Source organism: Protomyctophum parallelum (genome assembly GCF_964188405.1).
Source record: "Protomyctophum parallelum genome assembly, chromosome: 1".
NCBI classification, from domain to species: Eukaryota; Metazoa; Chordata; class Actinopteri; order Myctophiformes; family Myctophidae; genus Protomyctophum; species Protomyctophum parallelum.
In genome coordinates this window covers 94606518-94623473 of record NC_139697.1, presented here as the reverse complement: position 1 = coordinate 94623473, position 16956 = coordinate 94606518, and the positions used below count along the sequence as shown (strand labels likewise).

Sequence of the window (16956 nt, the reverse complement as noted above, 5' to 3'; positions counted from 1 at the left end):
GTCACCTTGGCTTTTAACCACTTTAACCATTATTTTTGAACTTCTAGCTATTGAAATAATATCAGATATCACAGATTTTTTTAGTGCAAATATATATTCTTTCACAGCATCGTTTTTTTAAAGTCAAATCATTGCTTCTGGAGCGGTCCCTGATTTTCAGATGGGGGGGGGGGGGGGGGGGGCTGCCAAACACAGATAACTATTGGGGTCCTTGACATTGAAATACTTTGAGCACCACTGACATAGAAACAAAGGTTTTTCAGAAAAAATAAGACATTAAATCTGGTCTCAGGTCTCAATGGGATAACACAAACTTTGTATTTGGTTTGGCCCATATAACCTTTACACATTTGCCACGGTCAGACGCAAACACACCATTTCCTGAAATAGTGTGGCTGTCGGGCAGAAACGTAATCATGTCCATATTTCAACTTTTAGTTAAATGTTTGGGGTTTTTTCCCCCGTAAATCGATTGCCCTAGAATCGATTGCGTGGAACAACGTATTTTCAGATGTCGGCGGTCAATTTACTATATTTGTGGGGGTCCTTGACATGAAATCGTTTGAGCACCACCGATATAGAAACACAGGTTTTTCTGAAAACAGTCATGATTTAGAAGACATTTAGAGTCAGTGGAGGAGGGTGTACCTGGTGGTCCAGGATGATCTGCGTCACTCCACTGGCCACGTCCTGGAAGGCCATGCTGTTCAGTTGTCTGCCGTTCATCACACGGAACTCCTGGACAAACTTGATCAAGTCCAGCCTGGGAAACGAGTTAGCGACACACGCATTAAGACGCTTTACGCGCGTTCAGTATGGCGGCAGGCTCTCTCGGAAATATGGACCGGGAAAACCCATTAATTGACATTAAGAAATGATCAGGTTAAATTAAACGTGAAATGTGAGCTTACCACAATGACAGACGGGTAATAGATTAATCCACCGGTAAGGTTATCAACTATAACTCAATGACTGAATTAATCGATAATTTGCATCCCTAATCGGAAATGAAACCACACGGATGCTTCGCCAGTCAATGTACTATGCTAAAATGGCCTAAAATGAACCCATTTTGGGCGGGAACCCCTTTTGGTGTTAGCATTATGTCATGCTTTAGCTATAACATAGCTAAAGAAAAATCGTAGAACCACTGACAGACATAGCTTTTTCAGAAAACTGTCAGGATGTAGAAGACATTTTTAGAATCTGATCTCAGGTCAAAATGGGTTAAATATATAAAAAAATATAAAATTATATGGTTGCGAGTGTAAGTGTGGCGTGGTGTTCACCTGGTGTAGTTGTGAGTGTAAGTGGTGTTCACCTGGTGTAGTTGTGAGTGTAAGTGGTGTTCACCTGGTGTAGTTGTGAGTGTAAGTGGTGTTCACCTGGTGTAGTTGTGAGTGTGGCGTGGTGTTCACCTGGTGTAGTTGTGAGTGTAAGTGGTGTTCACCTGGTGTAGTTGTGAGTGTAAGTGGTGTTCACCTGGTGTAGTTGTGAGTGTAAGTGTGGCGTGGTGTTCACCTGGTGTAGTCGGGGAAAACACTGGACAGGTGCTCCAGGACGCGCTCAAACACAGTAGGGGGTTGTTGGGCTTCCAGGGTCTTGGCCTGGGGCCCTGCGGCTCCCGGCGGTGGAGAGGCCCCAGCCGCCGCTGCCGCCGCCGCCTCGGGGTGGCCGTGTGTGGGGGGGCCCTGGTGGCTGGGCCCTGTGGGGCCCCGCGCCGCCTGGGGCCCCTCGTAGGGGCTCTGTGACGACGGAGGGCTCTGCGGCAGCTGGTGGACAGACAGGAACATCTGCCACACAACACACACACACACAAACACACACACACACACGAGTGTTAAGGTTTGGTCATTTAACCAATAATTGGTTAGAAGACATTTGTATAATCTGGTCTCTTAATTATCAAGAGACCAGATTCTACAAATGTCTTCTAAATCATGATAGTTTTCGGGGAAAAAAAACCTTTTCATGAAACCTTTTCATGTCAAGGACCCCAAAAACTATAATGGAATTAATTTGCCGCCGACCGAAAATATGTTGTTCCAGGGTTGTTCCCCCCCCCCCAGAAGCAAAGATATGAGTTAAAAACATTTGCTACGAGCTTGTATATGTGCTATTTTTCAACAGCTAAAGTTTAAAATGCGGCTGGGGGGGTCCCTGGAACAACATATTTTCAGATGGGGGTGTTGGGGGCCAATTACATATATTTTTGGGGGTCATAGAAACATAGGGTTTTTCAGAAACCCGTCAGGATTCAGGAGACATTTGTAGTCTCGGTTCTAAATGGGTTAATAATACAAGTATTCAATCAATCACTCTTACTGGTACAACTGGTGTCTGGGGAGCGCTGGGGACGCTGATGGAAGGCAGAGATCCCAGCCTTATGCCCATCTTCACCTGGTCCATCTGCACCTGGTACTGGGACTACACACACACACACACACACACACACACAGAGGATGGGTTAGATCCCAGCCTTATGCCCATCTTCACCTGGTCCATCTGCACCTGGTACTGTGACTACACACACACGCTTATCCGACACCATAGGAGTGACATGCGGAAACAACGATCGGGGGAAAAAAAAGATGATCCTGACAGTTTATAGCCTCGGAAACCCAGACGTTTTTATTTCCAGGGAGGAAAGAAAATTCTGGGTCCGAGTCCACTTCAATTCGGCATAGAGTAGCGCAAACGTTGATCACTCTCTGCTGATTTCTGATCGTCTGCACCTTTGTAAAATTGACATACACACGCACACATGTACGCACACACACACTCCTCTCTCTGTCGCTCTAAGTAATTAGTCTCATGTCGCGCAGCTGCGCACAGTTTCTCCCGGCGGATCCTGCCGGGAGCTGCCTATGCCATAAAAAGCATAGGTGAGTTCCAGGCTAGACAGTTTATGACATCAGGAAAACTAATGTCAACTTTGTCTTGTTTTGACTAATTTGTGTAGAAAGAAGATCCGGTAGGTATGTGCCTACGCCGACCGAATCACTGCTGTTGCAAAACGATCTGATTCTGGACCAAAACTGTACACCACTTCCTTATTGGAAACGACGGGAATGTAAACAAATGGATTTGATCTCGTCCGCTTGTCACTAAGAACACACACAACGGACGTGTTTGCGGGAGACACTTTAGAAGACACTTTAGAAGAAGTGTGTAAAGTGTCTGTGTCTGGGATTGCTCATATGCGAGGCTGTAGCTGGGTGCATCTCAAACAGCGTGGAGACTTCTGTTTACAAACGAGTTGGAAACGCTGCAGTACTGCTTGAGTCTATCTCCGACTAAAATAGTAACTTTATAAATCTATCTTAAAAGACGAAAATAAAACCGCATGAGTTTTCCTGATGTCATGAACTGTCAGAATCAAAATGCTAAAAGAGTGACTTTGAGAGCCGTTTCCCCGTTACAATGGAAGTCAATGAGCGACTATTTTTATTTCTTAAATTGCTAATAAACAACACAACTGAGCGAAATAACTCATGGAATGGAATAGTTTGCCCATAATAAGGTAAGAAAACAACCCAAACCTCTCAAAAAGGAGTCTTACCCGTTACGGTTGGCGAACATGCCTGCTCCGTGCTAGCGGTTATGGTTACGGTTAGGTTAGGGTCTGAGGTAGGTTGTCGTTCCAATGACAGTCGGACCAATAATAGTATGTCGGCACTAAAGCCTGTACACCACAGGATTGTATTACTATATTTGCGAGGACGACAATTTTATGAATTCCATGTTAAAATGTTCTCTTTTTTTGTTGCTGTAAGCCTAAAGCCGAAAACTAGCAGATCTACAAGCTCACAACGGCGATGTGTCATCAATCAGAGCTGGTATGTGGGCTTCACGTCTTCCATGTACACAATGACAACCCCGGCGGTCCTCTCACCTTTTCAATTCAAGGACCACCAGAACTCCCGAGAGCGTACAAATGGAACTCTCACGGTCCATTTGGTTCCATGTGTACACTCTCAAGAGCTACAGACCGGTAACGGGTCCACCTGTAAACCCCTGGGCCTATTGGAACCGTTAAAGGGAACCGTTAGGGAATGGGAATTGTTAAAATCCTAAGGGATCCCAACCCTAGCAGTGTGTCTGTGAGTGACGAATGGTGTTGTAGTGTCTAGCTGCTGCGAGTGATGATTCTGAATGCTAACTGCGTCGCTAATTGGGTGTCATGATCGACTGTACCTCAACGTTGAAGATCTTGTCCTCGGCCTCTTGAACACAGGCTCTCCAGTTGCCTCTCGGAACGTTCAAAACTTGAGGGGGGAACCTGGAAAAGATCAGGACGCCACAGAGCGGTGTGAATGGAACTGGTGCGTATGCTAGGGAGCGAGCGCACACCAGTGGTACTAAGGCGCCGACCAAGGCAGGTAATAATGCTACTAAGGGAAGGTAGTGGTACCCTCACAAAAAACATGCAGGTTTCCAATCCTGGTCGCTATACTGCCTCCCCCTGGCCAGCCGGGGGATGGAGGGGAAAGGAACTGGTTGGAAGATCGTGTTCCTTCCACGCACTACGTCCAACCAGGGAAGCCCCCCCCCCCCCTGTAGATAGCAGATCTACAAGCTCATAGCGCGGCCGTGCTACGAGCTTGTAGGTCTGCTAATTTTTTTTAATCGTGAAAATGTGGCACAAATGTTTGAATATATTGACTGAGATAACGTTTTTAACTCAAATCTTTGCTTCTGAGGGGGTCCCTGGAACAACATATGTTGAGATGGGGGGGGGGGGGGGGGGGGTCGGCGGCCAAATACATATCCTTCTAGGGGTCCTTGACATGAAATAGTTTCTTCTTGGATTTAAAAGGCATTTTGTCCTCAGGTCTAAATGGGTTAAATACATGTTTTGCATCATGGCTAAGAGTTGAGCGGCCTCCTACTTCTCAACGTATACAAACGAAACCAAAGACAGGACAGTAGGTAGCAGTGTGTGCGCGTGCACGTAGAATCGTTAGAAGCCGGATAGTGTTACTCTGTTGGCACAAAACCCTTTCAAGTCTTCAAGCATAGCTCTTGGCCATTCCCTGGACCTACCTGGGCGCCACCTCCTCCAGTTTGACCATTCCCTGGACCAACCTGGGCGCCACCTCCTCCAGTTAGCATAGCTCTTGGACATTCCCTGGACCTACCTGGGCGCCACCTCCTCCAGTTTGGCCAGGATAGCTTTGGCATCCGAGCGGGACCTGTAGAGGTCATGCAAGGCCTGGTCCCGTTGGTTCTCCATGTTGGACAGCTGGTGGACGAAACACAGGTGCAGTTTAAGTCTGGTGCTCAAATTATTTTGGGGGAGGGTCCCCAAAAACTGAATGGCTGGCTGGGAAATGGAAATGAAGAGTTTACACAGTACATGCATACACCTTCCCTAATGATTATATCTGGTTTCAGTATTTATTTATGGTGTATTGTCTCCATTATTAAGGTTATTGTGCAGGTAATTTATATTGGGGGTGGGGAGGGAGTCCCGGGACATTGCCAAAGCATTTCCGCGGTCCCCGGCCAAAAACGTTGAGAACCTAGAGCAGGGGGTGACAACCTTTTGGGGCTGGGGGACCCCCCGAAAATACTTTGGACATGTCTCGCGGATAGGAGCTCACGTTGGTGTCTATAGGTGAGGTCAAAGTTAAAGGGAGCACAGATGCAGACCTGAGCTGCCTGGGACCTCCTGCCGGCTTTGGCACACAGCTCCTTGCATCTCCTGATCTCGTCCTCCAGGCTCATCTTCTCTGCTGCCGACTGGTTACTGTGGAGACAACAGCACACGCTCACCATCTGATGTCACCACTGTTGCCGTGCGCCATTACTGTGTGAGGACCCATTTACACATCCAGATTGGAATAAATAAGTCTTGAACACAAACAAGTCACATGGAATCGGATTTTAACAAATGCGACTTGAGCCACATTCAGAGGTGTTGTCATCTCAGTCTGAACGCAGCCAGTAACCCGATCCAAGTCAGATTCCGTGTGACTCGTTTGTGTTTAGACTTATTTAAACAAATCAGATTCCAATCTGGATGTGGAACACATATGATTCAGGCTGCATTTGGTGACAGTCCGAAGACACAGATCCGATCTGCAAATGCAGCGTGAACTGTCGGGACAAAAGATCGGATTTGAGAAATAAATCAGATTTTACTCCGATTCGACTGGGTGCCGATCCGTTTGTGTAATGTTTCGATTGCCACAGCAAACTGCTGCAAACATTTCTGACCAAAATACCGGGACATTTTGCATGGTTTGTCATCGCTGGCCTCATTTGCGCAGCGTTTTCCCATGTACCTACACTTACCTTAGCTCCAAGAATCGCTCCAGCTGCCTGTCATAACCGAGGCCCTTCTCTCTGATGCTTTTGGTAATGCTGTGTGACACAAAGAGATTAGACGCCGTTAAAACATTCACAAAAACACATGTCTGTGAATTTTGCGGGAGAGCCGCAGATTATCACGTCTGCTCGGACACCTCGGGATCACTTAACACAATCAGCAACGGGATTTCTTTCAAAATAACAGCTCGGAGTGCCGCGCAGATATGGCTGCTTTTACTCTGTAAGCCCCCCCCCCCCCCCAGACATATTCAGAGCCAAATTATTAGTGCATGACGGAGTGCGTGACGGAGGGACAATTTGGATTATTATCAGCGTTTCTTTTCAATCGTGATAAACGATAACAGCGATCATTGTCCCATCCCCAGCAGAGACAACCGAGAGCCACGGGTTGCGCTAAACGTCAGTTCAGTGGTTTTAAACCAGTGGTCCTTGGGGGGGAAGGGGGGGGGGTTCCAGCTAAATAATGGAGAGTTGGTAACCAAATGGTTAAATTATTGTTAAACATCTGCATCAGTTAATTTACAAGAAGTGTACAAAATTTGTGAATGTAGAAGAATTGTTATTTTGATCGTTTGCCTGTTATCTCTCCCAATGGTACCAACAACAGCAGGATGGAGATGTGTACATATTCTTTAGTTTTGGGTCTGAGAGGCTAACTGGCATCGATTGGTGGTCCGTGGCTCAAATGCCCAATAAACAATGGGCCAGTTGAAAACCACTGGTGTGGTCAGTAGTCACCTCTCCTGCGCCTCGGCCAGTGCTTTGATCTCCAACTTCAGGGACTTGAGGGCCTCCTGGTTCTCCCTCTTCTCTCGCTGGTCCCGTTTCACCTCATCCTCCAGTTTCTGCTGGAACAGCGCCAGCTCTTTGTTCATCACCTGCACGTTGCACACACACACACACACACACACAGTTCATTTCGTCAAATGAAACTCTGAACAAAACAAAAAAGAAAATGTTCGTCAACTACCGTTTTTCACTGACAAACTAAATAAAAACTAAGCTATGAGGACTAAAAGTCTGCCAATAATAACTAAACACAAATGTTTAGGGGACTAGTGGAGAAGAGATCATGTAGAACTAAATGTTTAGGGGACTAGTGGAGAAGAGATCATGTAGAACTAAATGTTTAGGGGACTAGTGGAGAAGAGATCATGCAGAACTAAATGTTTAGGGGACTAGTGGAGAAGAGATCATGTAGAACTAAATGTTTAGGGGACTAGTGGAGAAGAGATCATGTAGAACTAAATGTTTAGGGGACTAGTGGAGAAGAGATCATGTAGAACTAAATGTTTAGGGGACTAGTGGAGAAGAGATCATGTAGAACTAAAAAGACATTTCATGTTCGGGTGTTGCACTCTGAAACTCAGGCTCACAAGGCCAAAATGCATTTTTGTCGACAAATCAAACTGACTTTACATTTCTGCTAAGCAGCGAGCTATATAGGCTTCGGTTAATTCCATTTATATTAGGGCAAAGTCGACGGTGTAGCCGCAACGGGGAGGTGGTGTCACATCCGCTTTATCCCCGGATGGGACCCTTGGCCGGTCGTTGAGTTAACACAGCCACCTACCTGTGTGTTGGCACTCATCTCAGCGTACTCGGGTTGTTGAGTTAACACAGCCACCTACCTGTGTGTTGGCACTCATCTCAGCGTACTCGGGTTGTTGAGTTAACACAGCCACCTACCTGTGTGTTGGCACTCATCTCAGCGTACTCGGGTTGTTGAGTTAACACAGCCACCTACCTGTGTGTTGGCACTCATCTCAGCGTACTCGGGTTGTTGAGTTAACACAGCCACCTACCTGTGTGTTGGCACTCATCTCAGCGTACTCGTCTCGCAGGATAGCGATGGCCGCTCCGCGCCTTGCTTTGAAGCGGTCATGGCTGGACTTCATGGCATGGATGCGTTTCTCCAGGTCCCTCTGGCTCTTCTCCATCTTATTGATCTCGCCCTGGAAGGTGGTTCAAAGCACCACACAGACCATATTCACACGGTGGCCCATCTTGCCATTAAGTTAATAAAATGCCACCCTGCCACCACGTGAATATGGTCAAAAACTATTCCTACTTCCGGGCCCCTTCACAGGTGTTACCGATGATACTAATGAAGGCTCTTGTTCCATTCTGGTCAAACAGAGGAGTCAGAGGAGCAATGTTTTCCCGCTGGAAACACTCTGCTGACACCAGTGGGTCTCAAATGGACCCGTACGGGTGTGTAACTCTGAGAGCGAGTGTACAAATGGAACCAAATGGACCCGCATGTGTCCATCGGTACACTCTCTATGTTGCTGCCCCCGGCCCTCTGGAATGCACTCGCCAACAAAACATACAGTAAGCACATAAGCCCCATTTTATACGTTGGCTGTGTGGGAAAATAAGCCAACTACAAGCTCACAATGTAGCTCAATATCATTTTCTTTTAACTTTTTTTAAATGCAACAGTGAATTTCTTGTTCTACATAGTGGTGATTTATAATGCACTTTACATTCGTAAACAATAAGTAAATGCATATCTTAGTGGTATTGCTACTTTCTCCTAAAATAGAAATTACAACTAGAAAAAGTGCCCTTCTAGGCCATTCCACCAGGCGGATAGGATTGTGTGAGATGTTTGGCAAAATGTTTAGGAGTACCGGTAATATAAACATGTTTTTTTTCATTTTCTTCATTTTGTTGAGGAAATGCAGAGCCAGATCACTCATAGCATCTGAGGATAGAATGGATGAGCAGGACATTTGCAGCATTTTGAACGAAACGGGCCACTCCTGAAAACTTTGGAAGGCAATCTTAGCCAATCAGTGTAGAATCTGAGAAATCCAACAGACATGACTACAGAGATCATGTGGACTGATTTGCGTGAGATTTGGATTAAATCTGTGCGACTAACATAAGAAATGTGTTTTGCAGATTATAGCGCCTCATGGTGGCGCTATAACCGGCAGATGTGGAGGGATGCAGGGACAATGTTTTTCCATGGCCTCTAGGGAGTGCGCATACATAAGTTGTATACAGATCGATGCAGTTATAGCTAAAAACAGGAATTGGCCTGTTATAGCGCCACCGTGTGGCTGATTTGGGGGGAAAATTGTGGCATGTCGTCCTCGGCCTAGCCTCGATACCCAGGCTTTCATTTCGTCTGCGCGAAAGATGAAAGCCTGGAAAAAGCCGTGGGCTGAACCAGTCTAAAAGTGGGAGTCAACCCTTCCGGGTGGGCGTCGCTCTAAATTATGTGACGTAGCGCTGCACTAGGGGGGAGAGGAGGGGCCGGGGGTGACGGACAGATCGATGAGATCCAATCAGGGTGCGCGCATTTCTGAGGCGCAACCCGCCCCTCTAGACCAGAAATGTCTCTGCTTAGGTCAGGCTATCCTCGGCCTAGTGGAAATGTGCGTGTATAATCGAAACGGACCAATCGTGTGAGCTTTGGAAACCAATCTTAGCCAATCAGGATGGAAGATGGGAAATGGTGCCGCTCCGTGTTGATCACATGACTATGGAGATAGTGTATACCGAATTGTGTGATGTATGGATGAAATGTGCACGAGTAATCTACAGAAATGTGTTTTGCCTAAATCGGCCTCATGGTGGCGCTATAACAGGCCGTTGAGGAATATTTGGGGCAGAGGTTCGTCGTTGGCATCCAGGGAGTGTGTGTGCAAAGTTTGGCATGGATTAGCTGATAACGGACGGTCGGAAGGACAGACACACACGGACGGAGTGCTAAACAAACTCTCTCCCCATGCCTTCGGTCTGGTGGAGACAATGAGTGTGTACACGTGTAACGACATGGAACTCACGTTATTCACGACTTCAAGAGGCTCAAGTTTTTCTGTGTTGACCGCTACTGCCCTCTTAACCTATAAGAAGAAGAAAAAAACCCAACAAAAACACAGAAGCTAAATAATTTAGAACACTTTGTGAATCTTGCTTTATATACTTCAGCTATTGAAAAATAGCAGATCTACAAGCTCGTGCAGCGCTACGAGCTAGCAGATCTGCAATTTTTAGAAAGATTGTGAAAATGTGCCACAAATCTTTGAATATACTCTTTCAGAGCGAACGTTTTTGACTCAAATCTTTGCTTCTGGGGGGGGAGCAACATATTTTCAGATAGGCCAAATACAGATAATTCTGGGGCTCCTTGACATGAAATATTGAGCACATAGGTATTTCAGAAAACTGTCATGGTTTAGAAGACATTTTCGACGTCAGGCCTAAATGGGTTACAACAGCAGACCTGCACCCACCTGTACGACCGACGGTTTCCGCGTGGCGAGCTTCTGGCCAGCGGCGGCGGGTGTCTTGGAGGCGCTCTCCCCCGGCTCGGACACGGCGGCGCCGTCGTCCATCTGACTCACATACAGGTCCAGGTCGTGGTCCAGGTCGCTGGCGGAGAACAGCGCCGTCTCTGCCGCGGCGCAGTACGAGGCGGCCAGCTCGCGCCCTTCGCCGCTCACCAGCGGCGAGAGCACACCGTCGTACAGGAAAGGACTGGGGAGGCTGGGGAGGAAGGCAAAGGTTATAGGACCTCTTCACCACTTCTCAACGTCTCTACATATCATTGGTCCTCACTAATGATCATGATAAAACACCACCATTCTTGACGCGCGCGCACACACACACTCATCTCTCTCTCTGTCGCACTACATGCTAATTCCTACACAGGTTGTGCTTATAACCACGCCCCCGGGCAAGTTACGTTTACTGAGGTTAAGGTTAGGGTTAGGCTGTCAATCACAGCGACTGGCCAATCACAGCGCATCGACTGCACAACCCGTGTAGGCTTTGGTATGTTGCCTCTGTCGCTCTAATTAATTAGTCTCATGTTGCGCAGCTGCGTCTAGATTCTCCCGGTGGATCCTATGCCATGGAAAGCATAGGTGGACCCCAGGCTACGTTCTCGTTAACCCATTCTGACCTGAGATCAGATTCATACGAGGTTTCCACTGGACACACACTGGTCTGATTAACCCATTCTGACCTGAGATCAGATTCTAAAAATGTCAGTCGTTCTTCGATTTTTCAATAGCTAAAGCATAACATGATGCCAACACCAAAATGGGTGCCCGTTCAGAATGGGTTAACTGAACTAAATTAAAAACTAGCAACAGGGAAAGAAAAGGGATAACTAACTGAAACTGCGTTTACAGAACGACAAAACTAATATGATATGATTGTCAAAATGCCCTTAGTTTTTTTTTTTTTTGTTACTTTATTCATAAGCTTAATCTGAATATGTAACTGAATATTTGTATCATTATATTTACATTTTTAAATGCCATATTTTCTTTAGTTTTAATTTCACAAGACAAAGACTCTGGCCCTTTTCACTCCCACACCTTGTCAGGTGCAGGATTGAAAAGATACTAAAACTAATAAAAAACTAAACTAAAACCAATACTAAAACTAAACTAAAACCAAGTGCCGTCACAAAAATAAAAAATGAATAAAAACTAGCAATAAAACTTTAATAAAATAAAAAAGGTCCAAACAAACTAAAGCTAAACTCTAATAAATATAAAACTATTACCACCTTGGGAGGAAGTCGGCGTCAGAGGAGGGAGGGTAGTTCCCGATGACGTCCAGGTCGTCCAGGCCGCCCAGGCCTTCCACCAGGGCGGCGCCACCGCCACCACCGTTGTGCAGCAGCGCGGCGGCGAGGCCCACGCTCAGCGGGCCCACGGCCACGAAGCGCGGCGAGTCCAGCAGGAAGGGCCGCAGGCCGCCCGCCGCCTGGATCTGCTGCCGCGCCACGGGGGGGAAGTAGGACAGCTCGCCCACCAGCAGCGGGTCCTCGGCCGCCAGGGGCCCGTGCTCCTCCAGGATCTGAGCAAAGTAGCTGAGAGAGAGAGAGAGAGAGACACACGAGAACAAACAAACCAAAACTACAATTTAAAAAAGTGTTATGTTCCAGCTTTCAATCGTGGCCGTTGGGCAGAAAACCCGCGGCTGCATATTTCAGCTTTTGTTCAAAACAAAATTTGTAAATTAACCCGTGTTTAGGACTGAGGCCGATTCTAAACACGGCGGTTCTTAAAATGCCTTCTAAATCCTGACCTAAGTTTTCTCAAAAACGTCAAATATTTATTCAAACATTTACAAAAAAAAGGTTATGTTGGATACTGTGCATAGCAACAAAAAGGGTTCGCGTCCCTGAAGGGTAAAAACTAAAGGGGTTTTCCCGTTTTCCAATTTAAAAAAAAATGTCTTTAAAAGTTTTCTGAAAAACCTTATGTTTCTGTATCAGTTGGGCTCAATATTTCATGTCAAGGACCCCAAAAATGATATGTAATACACCTTAGTGCGGTCAGGGTTGTTGTACTCACTCATACAAACTCTCTTTAGTGGGGTCAGGGATGTACTCACTCATACAAACTCTCTTTAGTGGGGTCAGGGATGTACTCACTCATACAAACTCTCTTTAGTGGGGTCAGGGATGTACTCACTCATACAAACTCTCTTTAGTGGGGTCAGGGATGTACTCACTCACTCATACAAACTCTCTTTAGTGGGGTCAGGGATGTACTCACTCATACAAACTCTCTTTAGTGGGGTCAGGGATGTACTCACTCATACAAACTCTCTTTAGTGGGGTCAGGGTTGTTGTCTAGAATGTTCTTATAGCGGCTTCTGCAGCCGCCACCGGCGCTATACTGCTCCTCAAAGTCAGCCACTCGCTCTCGAAGGTGATCGGGCACGCTGAACGGATCGTTCTGATTAAGGAATAACCTGTGGACACAAAGCCCGAGTTAGAACATTAACATGTCGACACAAAGCCTCAGAGTTAGAACATTGACACATCAGCGCGATCGTACTGATGGAAAGTGCATTCGTCTCAATACGCAGTGCTGTGAAGTGTGAGGATTTAACCCATTTACACCCGAGTTAAAAACATTCACTTATATATATTCAAAGATTTGCGACACATTTTTACGATTTTTCAAAAATACTAGACCTACAAGCTCGTATGAGCTTGTAGAGATGGGTTAAGCAACTTACAAAGAATCGTCCTCATCCAGAAAGTCTTGTTCACGGTCCTCTCTTAGAGTACCGCCTCTCATCCCAGACAAGATGATAACGGGCTGAAGAAAAGGGAGCAACATTTCAGCATGGCGTTTAAAAGACAAAGCATCACTTATACTCTGTAATACCGCCGGCCCAAAATAACAGACTTTAATAATAACCATGCTTCTTGATAAAACAAGTGTTTGAGCGAGCACACGTCTTCATGCTCCCACAACAACACAAACATTTTCTCACCTTCAGTGGTTTCTTTTTGCGGCTTTTGTTCTTGGTCTTAATAGGAGAATTCTGAAAGCACATGATTTTACATGAGTGTCATCATATATTGATGAATCAGTCAGACCAAAAAGCGGCCGCTGCACTCCTCTGAGTCCTCTGCATTTGAAGTCCATCGCTTGGGCAGTTCCATACGCCATGTGCGTTTTCCAGACTTTTCAGGGTGCATTATGTGTCTTCTAGCCATTACAGAAACAATTGTAAAGCAGCAGACCACTGGTGGCTGGTGGGATCGATTCTTTTTTTGTTTTGAAAATGGAATGAATGGAAGTCAATGGCGGTCGAATCGGGCTCAACGACGCCATGAAGTGAAGTCCCAGATAAACATGACTGACGTCACAATACAGACGCCATGAAGTCCCAGATAAACATGACTGACGTCACAGTACAGACGCCATGAAGTCCCAGATAAACATGACTGACGTCACAGTACAGACGCCATGAAGTCCCAGATAAACATGACTGACGTCACAGTACAGACGCCATGAAGTCCCAGATAAACATGACTGACGTCACAGTACAGACACCATGAAGTCCCAGATAAACATGACTGACGTCACAGTACAGACGCCATGAAGTCCCAGATAAACATGACTGACGTCACAGTACAGACACCATGAAGTCCCAGATAAACATGACTCACGTCACAGTACAGACGCCATGAAGTCCCAGATAAACATGACTGACGTCACAGTACAGACACCATGAAGTCCCAGATAAACATGACTGACGTCACAGTACAGACACCATGAAGTCCCAGATAAACATGACTGACGTCACAGTACAGACACCATGAAGTCCCAGATAAACATGACTCACGTCACAGTACAGACGCCATGAAGTCCCAGATAAACATGACTGACGTCACAGTACAGACACCATGAAGTCCCAGATAAACATGACTGACGTCACAGTACAGACGCCATGAAGTCCCAGATAAACATGACTGACGTCACAGTACAGACACCATGAAGTCCCAGATAAACATGACTGACGTCACAGTACAGACGCCATGAAGTCCCAGATAAACATGACTGACGTCACAGTACAGACGCCATGAAGTCCCAGATAAACATGACTGACGTCACAGTACAGACGCCATGAAGTCCCAGATAAACATGACTGACGTCACAGTACAGACACCATGAAGTCCCAGATAAACATGGAAGCTGTGACGTTGACATGATAAGAGTGTGTGTCAGATTTGAGTTAATATTAGGCCTAATGTTGAACCCAACATATATTTGGTTGTTACTAGTAGAGTCCCCGTTATGAACCCCGAATTGCCACTTCTATTCAACGGACAGGCAGAACTTAATCCTAGCATGCAAACAGGGCAGGGGTGAAAAAGGTCAAGGACAAGATTGCGACTATTTCTGCTAGGATCTGCACAAAGCACACAAGTGTCTCACGGCTTTTTCGCCGTAAGGCAACACGTTAAGCACTTACATGTTCATTTTCATTCTCAGTCTTCTTTATGACTAAACAATGGCCATCTGAAAGAAGTGAGACAAAACACGTTAAAAAAGGAAGACAACGCAGGGGGCCACGAAACAAAAACAACAACTTACCACTTGAACGAGTGATCGCTCACCCACCGTTTCAAAATGTTCATCCCAGAATAGTGTGTGTGCACGTGGACTTTCAAAGAGCTCACCCACCGTTTCTAAATGTTCATCCCAGAATAGTGTGTGTGCACGTGGACTTTCAAAGAGCTTACCCATCATCTCAAAATATTCATCCAGAATAGTGTGCAAGTGGACAAACTCATGCCTGTGCTCCTCCAGAGTCCAGATAAGGAGCCTCTGGTCCTGCTCCGTTAGTCCAGTTAGTCCCGCTACAGTACTATCACTAACAACCTGTGCGTTTCTTTGCAAAACAGCGTTCATCGGCACAAAGGTGAACAGAACAGTCTTGTCCAGGTCCTCCAGGACAACAGAGTAGCGCTCCAGAAACTCCCTGGCGGCGTCCAGACCTTCGGAATCCAAGAGGAGAAAAAAAAAAGAAAACAAACTGTGATCACAATTTATAACCCATTCTGACCTGAGATCAGATTCTAACGCACAGATGAATGGTGGTTCTTTAATATCATCTTTGTAAAATTAGGGAAAATAGCTGATCTACTGAGTGCACAACACGATGCGACAATTTAGCATTCCTGCGGTGGAAACCTGTATTGCCTGCAATGTTATCTTCTATATAGTCATTTTATTCAGAAACTATGTGGTTTCTATCCCAAAGCGGTAAACACACTAAATGCTGCTAAAACATAAGCTCTAGAAGTGCAACAATGAGTAATAATAAAAGGGCTTCCAAGTGCAATAAGGGCTTGTGCAATAACAGGAAGTACGTGTGTGTGTGTGTGTGTGTGTGTGTGTGTGTGTGTGTGTGTGTGTGTGTGTGTGTGTGTGTGTGTGTGTGTGTTTTATATTTGTGATTTGATGCAATGATTCGATGACTTTTAATTTTGTTCTTAAATTTTAATTTCGTAGTACGTGATGTTACAATGACTATACAGATCTATTCTATTTCATGGTACCGTTTGCAACGCCATGTCAAACTTTTTAATGCACCGACCTGCACTGTCCAGCTGACTGGCCCAGTCCTGCAGCTTGGGACTGATCTCCACACAGCTGCAGAGGAAGTGGATGAACACGCGCGCCCACACCCTGTTCTTGCGCTCCAGGAGGAGCTCCGCCACCTGACCCAGCGTCTGGGGCTCCTGGCGCAGGCCCCCGCCCAGGAGGCCCACGGCCAGCGCGTTGCCCTTGGCCTGGTCCAGCTCCACCCAGGGCCTCAGGCTGCCCCACAGGGCCGTGACGCGCGGGCACTTCTCCTGCTGGAACGACTGGAGCCGCTCGCTGATCTGCAGCAGCACGCGGTCCCTGTAGAGGAGCCACGCCGCCTGGGACGTGTCTGGTGGAACACACACACACAGGGTTAGGACGGTTAGGGGGGTTAGGACGTGTCTGGTGGAATGACACACACACACACACACACACACACACACACACACACACACAGGGTTAGGACGGTTAGGGGGGTTAGGACGTGTCTGGTGGAATGACACACACACACACACAGAGTTAGGGTTAGGACGGTTAGGGGGGTTAGGACGTGTCTGGTGGAATGACACACACACACACACACACACACACAGAGTTAGGGTTAGGACGGTTAGGGGGGTTAGGACGTGTCTGGTGGAATGACACACACACACACACAGAGTTGGGGTTAGGACGGTTAGGACGTGTCTGGTGGAATGACACACAAGCAGCACAGCGGGTTAAACACCTTTTTGGGGTTTTTTAAGACCCG

General features: G+C 46.5%; 1 protein-coding gene across 1 annotated transcript in view; it reads right to left on the bottom strand.

Annotated features, from left to right (window-relative positions):
• Nucleotides 1–16956, bottom strand: part of ttc3 (tetratricopeptide repeat domain 3) — a 54117-nt gene that overhangs the window by 4938 nt on the left and 32223 nt on the right. The window contains exons 27-44 of the mRNA XM_083760901.1: nt 16216–16554; nt 15359–15613; nt 15088–15134; nt 13600–13650; nt 13339–13421; nt 12910–13068; nt 11873–12178; nt 10587–10839; nt 10137–10196; nt 8142–8291; nt 7075–7214; nt 6301–6369; nt 5656–5752; nt 5142–5245; nt 4198–4282; nt 2326–2427; nt 1522–1793; nt 649–763 (exon numbers count right to left, since the gene is read on the bottom strand). Coding sequence (XP_083617027.1) covers nt 649–763; nt 1522–1793; nt 2326–2427; nt 4198–4282; nt 5142–5245; nt 5656–5752; nt 6301–6369; nt 7075–7214; nt 8142–8291; nt 10137–10196; nt 10587–10839; nt 11873–12178; nt 12910–13068; nt 13339–13421; nt 13600–13650; nt 15088–15134; nt 15359–15613; nt 16216–16554 — 2687 coding nt within the window. The remainder of the gene's footprint in view (nt 1–648; nt 764–1521; nt 1794–2325; nt 2428–4197; nt 4283–5141; nt 5246–5655; nt 5753–6300; nt 6370–7074; nt 7215–8141; nt 8292–10136; nt 10197–10586; nt 10840–11872; nt 12179–12909; nt 13069–13338; nt 13422–13599; nt 13651–15087; nt 15135–15358; nt 15614–16215; nt 16555–16956) is intronic.